This window comes from Scomber scombrus, chromosome 19 (assembly GCF_963691925.1).
Source record: "Scomber scombrus chromosome 19, fScoSco1.1, whole genome shotgun sequence".
Taxonomy (NCBI): Eukaryota; Metazoa; Chordata; class Actinopteri; order Scombriformes; family Scombridae; genus Scomber; species Scomber scombrus.
Window position 1 is genome coordinate 16,655,015 of NC_084988.1, and position 12,918 is coordinate 16,667,932.

At 39.0% G+C, this 12,918-nt stretch overlaps 2 protein-coding genes across 3 annotated transcripts; one reads left to right on the plus strand and one right to left on the minus strand.

Annotated features, from left to right (window-relative positions):
- Positions 1 to 256: 256 nt before the first annotated feature.
- On the minus strand, positions 257 to 5,585 carry LOC134000728 (protein max-like). 2 transcript variants are annotated; one of them, XM_062440194.1, is made up of 4 exons: positions 5,424 to 5,585; positions 2,766 to 2,873; positions 1,724 to 1,847; positions 257 to 1,589 (listed from the first exon to the last, which is right to left on the minus strand). In XM_062440194.1, exons 1-4 carry the CDS (start codon positions 5,457 to 5,459, stop codon positions 1,405 to 1,407), a joined length of 453 nt encoding a protein of 150 aa, XP_062296178.1. In that variant the 5' UTR covers positions 5,460 to 5,585; the 3' UTR covers positions 257 to 1,404. The 2 variants fall into 2 exon arrangements, with proteins under 2 accessions (XP_062296178.1, XP_062296177.1); XM_062440193.1 differs by having other exon boundaries at positions 1,724 to 1,862.
- A 4,287-nt stretch (positions 5,586 to 9,872) lies between these two features.
- Positions 9,873 to 12,586, plus strand: LOC134000435 (hepatic sodium/bile acid cotransporter-like). Its single transcript, XM_062439776.1, has 5 exons — positions 9,873 to 10,261; positions 10,459 to 10,663; positions 11,175 to 11,353; positions 12,208 to 12,407; positions 12,537 to 12,586. Exons 1-5 carry the CDS (start codon positions 9,873 to 9,875, stop codon positions 12,584 to 12,586), a joined length of 1,023 nt encoding a protein of 340 aa, XP_062295760.1.
- Positions 12,587 to 12,918: the final 332 nt, after the last annotated feature.

The following is a 12,918-nucleotide window of genomic DNA, read 5'->3' on the forward strand; positions in this document are numbered from 1 at the left end:
GCTTAAACGTTGGTCAGTGTTCTGGGATGGAGGGAGAGGTTCATGGAGGTCCAGACCTACTAAAGGATCTGAATACTTCTTCCACCACTAGTTAACATCATTAACTGTAGCTGGAAATGAGATATTATCTCACGTTACCCTCCAACCCAGCACACAAATTAAACTTGAATATTTAGGAATAATACAAAGTCAGGAAAACAACTGCACAAAAGCTATCATAAGATCATATTAAAACAAGTTGAGTCACAAATACATCCCAAAAGGATAAAATAGTTTTATTTATAGTCTCATAATAAAGGTATGCCTCAACTTGCAAGACAACCGTTGGCAGTATGTACAACATACCTGTAATTTCCATGGAATGGAACAAACAAATATTGATACGTACACACTAATTTACCTCTGCAAAAAGGGAAAAAAAGAAAGATAAAACATCCCCAGCACAGGCAAATACTTCAGGGGAAGGCTTTTCTTTGCAGAACTGACACCATTAAGAGTATACGGCATATATACTACACACTGAAACTGACTTTCATTAACAAAAATAAAGGTCACTGCCCTTGAACTGCATTGTGTAACATTCAGTATCCATTAGGGGATTTTTTTTTATACCCACATTTTATTTATGATAATAATAAAAATAGAGGAAAATAAATAGTTGAACCTGTGAAAAAATCCACTAAAACGACAGATCAACTTCTTCATCCTCCTGTGTTCTCTGGAAAATCTTGAGACAAACATGAGGGAGATTGGACATAAGAATATATATAAGGGTAAGAAATCAATTTTGATGCATCACTATAAATAGAGGGACTTATTTGATTACACAAACATCTCAAAGACAAAAATTTCAGCCACCTACACTGAATAAGGAGGGTTGCATTTTGCATAACGGACATTTTCTCAAAAGCAACTTCACATTCTTATCTGGAAAAGTATGAATATTAAAAAGGTAAACCATCCTCAATTACCATTTTCAAAAGGTCTTAAAGTCTCACGACTCCTCCAACACTTTGCAGAGGTTGTCCAAAACAAGTAAGTGAAGAAAAAAAAAACTGGATATTATCTGTAGCTTTACTAAAACTTCATACCTTGTCATCCCCATGTTTGATTATGAATGGTTATTATGAGGTTTGAAAAGCATTGAGTCCTTCAAAACTGCAGAGCTGCCTCACTTTAGGGGTCTTAAAAGTTGTTGCTGGGCCATAAGAGGAGTGACAGGGTGCTTGCCAGGAGGAAAAAAAGAAGGTAGAAGCGTTTTATACATAATAGCACCTCTCTCACACAGTCTCCTGGTCTCCTGGACTGGCGTTAGAAGGCAGAACTGAGTGCAGACAGAGAGAAGAGGAGTTGGGGGCTGGTGGGCAAAAAGAGTCTGTTTAGAGAGGCGGGGGCGACCGCAGTCTAGCTGGGCTCCACGCGCAGCTTCTTTCTGTTAGGTGGCTCGTCTGGCTCTGATTCAGAGCTGGAGTCGGACCCGCCGTCAAAGGCTGACACTGCGCTCCCTTTACGGTTTGTGTACAAGCTGCTATCGGCAGAGTAGTTTGTCTGGAGCTGAGTGTTCCCCTTGGCCTTCTCCAGTGCACGAACTGCAACAACAAAGACGAAAAAGATAGAAAAATAATAGCAACCAATCACATCAAATGTGACATATTGTGACTGAAAGACTACAACTCACTTTGTCACAAGACAACAACAAACAAAGTAACAAATCTCTACTTACCTTGCTGCTCCAACAGTGCATTCTGCTTCTTTAAGTCGTCAATGTCTTGCTGGTGGGTGTGGTTTTTTCGCCTCATGTACTGGATGTACTCAGTGGCTTTGTCTAGAATCTGTGCTCGGGAGGCCTGTTTAACAGAATTCTGTCAGCAAAAATTTCAGAGAGCCATGAAGCAATGCTGCAGTGTCAATTTGTACAGTTAAAACATGTGAATCTCTTACCTAACCAATTGTACAACACAGTTACAGTATACATGTATGCTGAAATTAGCTTGTAGTCCTGCAGGACAGTTCCTGGCACACATGAAAAAACAAATTCTCTTCATTAAATGACATCAATGTTTCTCTTTTCCAAGAGAGCACAGTGCAAAACACCATAGAACAGCACTGGCTTTGATTGGTACAAACTGGAACAATCTCTGATAAGGTGGTTGAGTATTATGGATTTGGAAATTTAACTGATGAAATGAAATGGTGCAAGATGAAATAACCTGTTTTTTAATCTGCTGGTCATCTGTACCAGAGAAATGCTCATCTTTGCATTCTCTTTGCTGGCGATTTGCAGGGTCAACATACAGTTTGTCTGTGAGCAGATATTCTCAGACATCAAAAAGGTGCACTGCCCTGCCTGCATGTGTGCAAGTCATTATAAACCCTAGAAAACAAACTGCAGTAAGGACAATCAGGGCCAGAGGCTCATACTGCCAGCTTGTTTGTTTTCATGACTCTTAGGTTGCATGCATGCAGGTTAGGCTAATAAAGACCTGGTGTACCTTTGATGGTTTATGCTTTATGCCAATAGTTATCTGTCATGAAGCTGGATGGAATGATCAAATTCATATTGTGTTTCCTATGGTATTGTTTGTGTATGTTTGTGTGTGCGCACATGCTATATGTTGATGTGACACAGATTTACATATAATACTAACACTTTATACGATAAGCATCTGACATTATCTTCCAGTCTTAACTTCATTTTGATTTTATTTCCTTTGCTGGCACCGTTTTATACTGTAGAATAGACTAGAGAATATGTTTCCTCTCACCTTCTCTCCTTGTAATGCAGGCACAGAATCTCGTAAACCGTGGAAGCTGTCCTTAATGTGGTCCCTGCGTTTGCGCTCCAGCGCGTTGTGATGTGCTCGCTTGTCTGCCTGTAAAGGAACAGTCAAAGTTTATACATACACTGGTCATTCATACCAAAAAGCACTAGTTCAAACCAAGAAGTCACAAAAAACAAAAAACTAAGTTACTTGATGTCCATATGATTCTTTTAACAAAAAAATGGAGCACTTTAAAGCTGTAAAACTTCACAGCTTTAAATGCACCTTGTGTGTACGTGTCACAGCAGGAGCCAGTGGTCTTAGAATGTTTACAGGGATGTGATCTCTGTTTACTGAAGACATGCTGTTTGCTTTCAGTTACTAAAATGGGACCAGCAAACACTGACAGTCCGTACACTTTGTCCACTCATTGTTCCTCACAGGAACTCTGTATGAACTACAATGTCTACCTTGTAAATGGACTGATAAGGCAGCACTAGTTGTAGCAAAATGACATCTTATGCACAGCAGCTTCCAAAGAGAGAAGAATTTGTTCCCTTTTTTGTACAAGAGAGGAGCTAACTACATGGTCCGACAGACAACAATGTGCCTGTACATTTACAAAGGCTCAGCCTCATGCTGATTCCAGGTAGCCTGCTTGTTAAGATAAGTGGCAGAGTTGGGGCAGGATGCAGGATCATAAGACATAACCAACAACCGTTCTACCTCTAGGCAAAATTTAGCAAATTGCAGTTTAAACATCAAACACAACTAATGAGAACTCTGTGTCCTGTCATTTAAATCTGTTCTTCATTGTGACTGAAAGCTCAACTGGTAGACATATTTCTGTGAACAATGGATTACAGACAGACATGTTAGTTGGGTGTAAGTTAAAAAAAAAAATTCCACACACTTGACATGGAAACTTTCCTGTTATGGTTATCATACGCCAGTGTCCGAGATAAAATATTAGATTCATAAATGTGAGATTTTGTGGGGAAAATTACAGAAAAGACCAAAGGCAACTGAAAACACAATACTACCCGCAGCAGGATTTCTTTAGTGTGAATTTATCAGATAGACAAAAATCCCCAGAATGTGAAACTGTCCTGTCTCAATCACCACGTGACCTTTTTCAAACTTCGATAGATTTTTAAACGTTTTTCTGAAGTCTGAGATTAAGAGGTTTTTTTTTCATGCAACAAGGTTTGTAATGAAAGCTCAATGAATACGCCTAACAAGCACAATTAACCTAGTTTTATTATTAACTGTTCACTTAGACAATTTATTCACACATATCTTGATATAAATACAGAAACATTACAGACCCATAAGAATTATGCACTTAATGAACAAGAGCTGCAAATGACTACAAATATACAAATACACTTATTAAATTTAAAAAAAATCATTTGGACAGCTAAGTAAGATGAACCGCTGAAATCACACTGTGTTGTCTGTTTTTACATCTGAATTATCCCATAACAAGAGACATGTTAAATCATGTAGGCTCTACAGGCCTCACAGTATATGTACACTGAGGCTTTATGTGCACATAGAGCTGGAGATCCTAGCTTAATCAAATGGGGGAGGGGAATCCATGGACCAGAGAAATATGTGAGGAGATTGAGGATCTGACATGATTTCAGATGTATACACATAACATTTATAGACTGTTAAATTCAGCAGACTTGGACATGATAGGGAATTCAAATGAGCTTGTACAGTATGTTTGATGTTGCGGTTTGCAGGTGTGATTGATATGTGGTATAATCACCTGCAACACCACTGAATACTGGCTATAACAGAAGAGCAAATTTTAAAAAGGTCCATAGGGCTGCAGGTCCCCAACGGACAAAACATGAACACAGCCGTCTCTCGTGTCCTATTTGCATTACAGGCGACTGCACAAGCTAATCTGCAGGAAGGTTTGAGAACACAGAGTACTTTATGCCTATTCAGTCGTTCGCTATGTGGGTGAAAGGACATTACATGTTGATTAATTTGAAGATATATTCATATTGAAGGATCAATATGGAAGGAAGAGGACATCTGCTAAATATAGCTACGTGATGGGATTACCTTTATCTAAAAATATATAAATATATAGATGAGCTGTATTATAGTAAAAGTATGCTTAAAATAACCCAATAAAAACCTGCTGGTATCCATATGACACTTGATCTTAACACTTGTTCCAGCAGCTCTCAGATGAGCTGACCTTGCTTACAGAAACAGCTTCACCGCTATTCACGACTGTCGCATTGTGTTTACTTCAATATCTGCAACTTCAGCTTCAACTCAGCATTTCATTAACAAGTGTTTCTAATTGGGGCGACTGGCAGTGATGAACTACGACTGACCACAAGTTGTTGTCCTGCGCTTAACTGCTCAATGTCGAACAGGTTTAAAAGCAGCCAGAGAACGCTAACTCATCCTCAGACTGTGTGTTGGCGTTTTATTATCGAGCCAGCAAATCAAATGCCAATAACCCCCCACTTTTTCCAAACATTTATCTCTGCTTGTGTTAAAACGAAGTGCTAGCCAAGAAACGAGCTAGCTAGCTAGCTCAGTCGTGTAGCGTAGGTGGTCAAGAACGATAAAGTTGTTGTTCAGCTAACAAACTAGCTAGCTACTTCTAGAGGAAACTAAACCACATACATCGCTGTCGACTTCGATGTCATCGTTTTCGCTCATTCTTCGGTAAAAAAAAACTGGTATCAGAAAAGAAAACAAGCAGCTGTCAAAACAAAGTGCAGCGACAACTGGATGCAAATAATAAAACCTAGCAGGGAGCTCTGCTACAGCAGAGACATGACGGGCTACGATTACACGTGATTCGCCTACACATGTACGCCAAAACATACACCGCGCATGCGCAACAAAACCATGCTTTGTGGGTAATGGAGTAATTCGCTTACACACTGCCCTGTTTACACTGACGCTCTAGCTGGACTTTAAACTTCATTTCCCACAAGCCTAAAGATGTGGACGTGCCCACATAAATACAACGTCTCGTATAAATTGAAAAAAGACAGCAGTCAGAGCACCATCTGTATTGTTATTTACTGAGTCCCTCTGTTTGTTTGTACAGATATTAACACATATATTAAACTAAAAACACGTCATTAAATTTACACGAATAAATTTGTCACCCAGTGATTTAATATGGCATATTCTCTATTAGTAGGCCGTTGAGGCAAACCTGATTCTGTGATGATAAAACGGCTTTGTGTTAAAGTCTGCTGCTTCAGTGGTCATTTTAAGCAGGGCAGTGTGCTACAATAACTAGGCTCTTCTCCCAGCATATGATTATGAGGCCAGATGGTGGCCTAGCTCACTTCTGCTGCCCTCCCCCCACTCACCATCCATGGCTGCACACTTGCCTCCATAGGACCCTTAAATAGCTTCTGCAGAAAGCTGTCACTGCTCAAAACCTTCTGCAGTACTTCATAGATGTGCTTCATGTCGGGAATCTTCAGGGGTCTTGTCTAATTTGCATAAAACTCAGCTAAACATGATTTAACATTTTTAAAATCAACATATCACCTACTGTTTAATCTTTATGTGTGGACTATCATAAATATATTTAAATATAAAAAATATTAAAGGAAAGGTCGGTACAGGTCTGAATGGTTGACCCCTACATTGAGGGGATCTGGTGCCTCTGTTATGCTGTTGGGTCAATTTTGCTGTCATGGTTTGGGTCCATTTTTTCCCCTTAGAGGAAAGGGTCACTGCAAATCAATGGAACATTCTGAGTGATCACCTTCATGCTATGATGAAACATTTCTATCCTGATGGGAGTGGTCTCTTCCAGGATGACAATACCATAGGTCATGAGGAGTCACTGAATGGTTTGATAAGTATGAAAATGATGTTAATCATATGCTATGGCCTTCAAAGTTACCAGCTCTCAACCAAATTGAATACCTATGGGAGATTTTGGATCTTTTAGACAGCATTCTTCACCACAATCATCAAAACACCAAATGAGAGAATATCTATTGGAAGAGTGGTGTTCATCCCTCCAGTAGAGTTCAGAAACTTGTGGCATCAATGCAGAGGCATTTTGAAGCTGCTCTGGGAGCACATGGTGGCCCAACGCCTTACTAAAACACTTCATGTTGGTTTTTCCTTTAATTTGTCTGCCATTTGTAGCACTTATCTAGTCTTCCAATCATTCAAAGCGCTTTACACTGCATGTCAACATTCTCACACACATGTTCATACGCTGACGGCAGAGGCTGCCATGCAAGGTGCCAACCTGCTCATCAGGAGAGCTAATTTAATACTCATTCACACACACTCACACACTTCGGGAGCAACTTGGGGTTCAGTATCTTGCTCAAGGACACTCGACATGAGGACTGTAGGAGCCAGGGAAAGAACCACCAATCTTCCACTTAGTAGGCGAGCTGCTCTACCTCCTGAACCACAGCTGCCCCAATGAACTGCCTCTATGAACCCAGAAATATCGGGGAGCTAAAAATCAGGACACTTTACTTGCTTTGTGGAGAATTTATTCCTCCAGTGAGGAAACCTTTTTAAATATTAATTGAATGGTACATGGAATTACATTATAATGTGCTTTTTAAGTGCCTTGATTGTCATCAGAGCCTGACATTAATTTGGCAAAAATGCTCTTCATTCCCCCAATTCTCTTACTTCCAGTTTCGAGTTTGAATCTAACATGTAATCTGCAACATGACTGCCCGAGTTAAGGTTCACCCTTTAACAAAACTATCTGGGGAAGTTTGCCATCTCTATGACTTCTCTGTATGTAGAAGAGGCAACTTAAAATACTTGAACTGTTGTTTTTCTGAGAGGGTCTACTGAATGTCAGCACGTGAGGTGCATAGAGATTTGAAAATGTGGCTCTTTAACTTTGACCTAATTTCTACCATGCTACGAGAGATTAGGAAACAATCCATTTGAGCCTTGTCTAACATATCTAGTCCCTCATGTGAATCATAATTAATATGTCATTGTTTATAGAAGCACCCCTGTTTCATAATCAAGAGGACCCTGTTTGAAAAGACTGGTAATTCTTCCACTCCAGCACTCTGATTCCTGCCTGGTTGCATAACATTAAATTAAGGTCTATTTACATGGGCAAGTGAGGCATAGTAAGTAGTGCCCCTTTCAGGGTACTGCGGCAATAACATTCTTTTCATCAAGCCCACTGCTAGTAAACGTTCCCACACTTCCCTGGAAAAGGGGGGTTCAATATGGATAGAGGGTAACTTCTTGTAAGTGGCTTAAAATCTGTATTCCCTGAAATTCAGTGAAAATGAAAGCAGTTGTGTTAAAAAAAGTTTTGAAGAATTTCCTTTAGTCTTATTACTCCCACCCCGTTGTCATGGATCCATGTGACAGAGAGGGGAGGGCAAGGGGCCCAAACTCAGAGAAAAGGAGTACGACAGAAGAACGTGAGGAGAGATCGAAACAAGTGTCTGAGTGACCAAAGCCAGAAGCTGCAGAAGTTGGCCTGAAATGAAGGTAAGAAACTGTCTTCATTACATAGCTCATTACTATAATGTTATTACATTTTAAGGCAGAGACTGGCACTATTGTATCTTTTTATTATTATCAACAATTACAAGAAAAAGACAAAAAACAAACCGAAATGAAAAAAAGTTTTGTGTTTGGTGCACAGATGGGTTTGTGTCATCCATCTGTTTCTGATGAATTGTTCAATGCTGTGCCAAAACTATTAACATCAAATAAAAGAATAATACTGTTGCACTGGGTGATAAATGTCAGTTATGACAATGAACAGTGTTATTTTCATCAGCTCATAAAAATGGTAACCCTGTGCAGAACATGAGAAGTCGTGTATACAAATCCAGTTGTGTTTTTGGTTCAAACTAAACTATACTTGTCATAAAGGAATATGTCATGCAGTGCAACAGTATATGTATTTTATGATTTTATTCATATTTGGACCTGGTGTATCAGACTGTATGTATCTTCACAAACAATTATTTTTAACAAGAGCAATAAATTGTTTAGTTTAGTCTGTTCAGACATTGTATTGATTGTAATACAAATGAGTTTAAAAATGTCATTATTTAATTTGCCACCATTTAATTATGGTCATATCACTTGTGAAGAAAACCGTTTTCAAACGAGAACAGTTTATCCACTGTGCATGTATGACTCACAAGGTACTGATGCTGGTTTTATGTATTTGCTTCTCTGAATCTGTACAATGTTTGTAGATGTTTTACAGCCACCAGTCTAAAGTTGCAGCAAGTAACATTCATTAAACATTTACTAATGAATCATTACATACTAAAGTAAAACGTAGTTAGTATTTACTTTCTACCTTAAATGTACCTGTACCTGAAACACTTGCAGGCACCACTTGAATTCATGTAATTATTGCTATTGGTTATTACTTTGTATATGTGTTATGGATTTTTACAATATTAAAATTCTGACATAATATTCAGAATTTTAGAGCAAAATACTGGCAGAAAGTGGTGGCATCAACAAAACCATAAACAAATACACAAAGCAAAATAGTTGAGTAGATGCACAACAATCTTGTATTACAGGCGGAATTAGTCAGTATCCCACAGAAAACTCAATAACAATACTGCTGTGTCTGTTAACACTGATCAACACAAAGGAAGTTTTGCAGTACTAGGGGAGAGTATCATGTGAGAGTATGATATACAGACAGGTGACAAATTAAAGGAAAAATTGGTACAGATCTGAATGGTTGACCCCTACAGTGAGGGGATCTGGTGGCTATCTGGTGGATCTATATGGCATGAGGGGTCACTGACTGGTTTGATGAGTATGAAAATAATGTGAATCATATGCTATGGCCTTCAAAGTCACCAGATCTCAACCCAATTAAATGTTTATGTTGGTTTTTACTGTCTGTAGGATATCTGCAGAGCGCTATGTGATGCTCAAGCCACCAAATCCTATTCTGAAAGATAACAAAGCCATTTGTGGAAATGAAATGTGTACAAAATTAAAACAAATGAAGAATCTAAAACTGTGATTCCTCTGATGTTAATGCATTTAATTTGCTTTGTGTGACAGGTGAGAGCTACAACACAATAAACACACCATATTGGGACAGGTGCCACGATGAATGTGACAGAGGTCTACAAGGGAATAACTTACATCTACAATGAAGGACATTTTTCTGGCAATGGAAGCATGGATTTCCCTAAAATATCCACCCACTTAAACATGGCCATCAACATTATCTCCATGGTCATCCTCTCCATCACCATGATATCTCTTGGATGCAAGATGGAGATTTCTAAAATTAGGACCCATTTCCTTAAGCCAAAAGGAGTAGCCATTGCGATACTGGCCCAGTTCGGCATCATGCCCCTGACTGCTTTCGGTCTAGCCAAAAGCCTGCAGATGGATCCTATCAAGTCTGTGACTGTGCTCATCTGTGGCTGCTGCCCAGGAGGAAGTTTATCAAACATTTTTTCCCTGGCTATAAAGGGTGACATGAACCTCAGGTAAACATCCCTTGTTGTCTAGTCGATAAACATTTCTCGGAAACTAGGCCCTTGCTTTGTTTTGCTGTCAGTTTTACGAACAGCAAATATGGCAGCCACGGTCTTCGTTTACTCTGACATGCAAATACCATTTGAGACCTTTATATTTCAAACACAAATGTCTAATACTGTTTCTTTTCTCCCTGATACCCTCCCAGCATCGTAATGACCACTTGCTCCAGTATTGCAGCTCTGGGTCTGATGCCTTTGCTGCTTTATATCTTCTGCCAAGGCTTCACCGGTCTGGAGAACGCTGTACCATACGTCGGCATCATCACTGTTCTCGTATATACCCTGGTGCCTTGCGCCATCGGCATTGCCATTAATCACTACAAACCAAACTACACACCATTCATCTTGAAAGTGAGAGCACCTCACACAAACACAGTCATCACATGAACAACTGATCTGGTTTAGATAAGGCATGTTGGATTCTGATCGGAAAAGTACAGCTTTACTGACAATATGACATGAGTATGGCAGTGAGTCAGCATGTACAACATCAAGACCCTGAAAGTGAATCACTAATTTGATTATTAATACCTTTGCTTCACCTGTGACACATTAAAACGTCATATTTGAAAAAGGTTTACTGGATACAGAATTGTTTTTCTCAGCATTATTCATCACATGGCACGGGTGCAATTTGTGGTCCAAATAAGCAAAGAAGTATGAGTAACAGGAAGCCATGTCCTTAAATGTAAGCTAAAAGCACATACTGCTTCCAGATGATGTTGGAAATGAGAAGAGGGGGCTCAGTGATTTTCCCTTCATGTTTGCTTCACTAAACATTACTCCAACTTTGATACTCAGAATTAAGTAACATTGGGAAGGTTAAATTGGCTCTTATTATACGTTTTCTTCTTCTTGACAGGCTGGTGTCAGCATCCTGATCATATCTAGCATCATTGTTTTTGCCCTGTCTGCTGTTGTCGTCAAAGACGTACTGTGGATGATCCTCATGCCTGATGTTCTGGCTGTGTCAATGTTCTTGCCACTGATTGGTTTTATGCTGGGATATATCCTATCCATCATATGCAGACTCAGTGGACAGTAAGTCAATACACCCTACATATACCTATGAAGTTGTATTTAAACAAATCTGTCTCAATTCAATACTACATACTGATTGCATAATGTATGTAGTATATACTTATAGTGCACTGCTCTCACAGTGTAAAAAGTGTATTTTATAGTTCTCGACTATCAGTAAAGGATGCAATACATGCACAGACATACACACTCAAAATTAAACTTAGGATAGCTGCTGCTTATTCACCTGCAGAAAGTAAAATGTTTGCAACTGTGACTAATTAGCTCCAGTTCCTTTTTGTTTTTGTCAGAGAATTGAGCATATCACTGGTTCACAGCCTATTTGGTCTATGATGCCTTAAAATTAGGCAATAACAGAACTGGGATGCAGTGAACACTCATAAACACTGTGGACATATGTTGTAAACAGTTTGAACAACAGGGGGATTTTTAATTTATGGATTTGAGCAATAATTTTGTCTATTACATTTTTTCCCCCTTGATCCTTTAATCCTCTTGTGACTGCTGAGGTTCATCTTGTCAGGGATGTCTCGACTCTCTGGTTGGGAACCAGTGGTGTGCCTCAACAGTACACTCAAAAGTATTTTTTAGTAGACTTTTTGCAGTTATTAATTTTCTTTACTGCACTCTACATACTCAAAACATGCTTTTAATGACTATGAAAAAGGTCAGTTCTCACAAGGGCTATAATTAAGATTTTTAATGACCTCTCTAAATGGTAAATGATTATATGCATGTAAACAAGATTGAAGATGTTAAAAGAAATGGAGAAGTTTCAGATAAACCAGTGAAACCTGGACTGAAATCTGTTATTGCAAATTGTATTAAAATTGAAACTGATGATCTCTTTTTAGATGCAGCAGGACCATCGCCATGGAAACAGGGTGTCAAAACGTCCAGCTGTGTGTCGCCATCTTAAAAGTGGCCTTTCCTCCGCATGTCATCGGACCCATGTTTCTCTTCCCTCTGTTATACATAACATTCCAGTGTACTGAGGCCCTTCTTCTGGCCCTGTGCTTCAGATGTTACCAAACATTCAAACCACAAGCTGAGGGTAAATGTCACAGCTGCCTGTTTATGTGTGTTTTTGTAGAGTGAGGCTGGGACAAGAAGGTGGAGCACATTGTATGAGTGTATTGAATGAAACAAAGCAGATGTCTAATCTCACCCTTCTCTTACACAGAAACAAGAAAATACAATGTTGGTGTTCCAGAGGATGTGAGACAACCTTAGCATCAGAGAAGAAGCTTGCAGGCAGAAAAAAACTTCATGACTGTGTGACAGTGTCACAGACCACAACCTGCTGCTGGAGAGGGAAACAAAGACCTGTGATACTGATTCCTGAAGCAACAATAAATACACAAATTATTGTTTACTTATTCAAGCCTATAGAATGTAAACTATGGGTAATGCATGTTGAAGTAGGAATGATAAAAAATGACTTTTTATATTCATATTTTTGTATTTAAACTACCTTAAAGTCCTCCACTCAAAAATGTTTGTTGTTCATTCTCTTGAATATTTGAGCTTCATTGTACAGAATTTAACACTTTTCACATTCATCA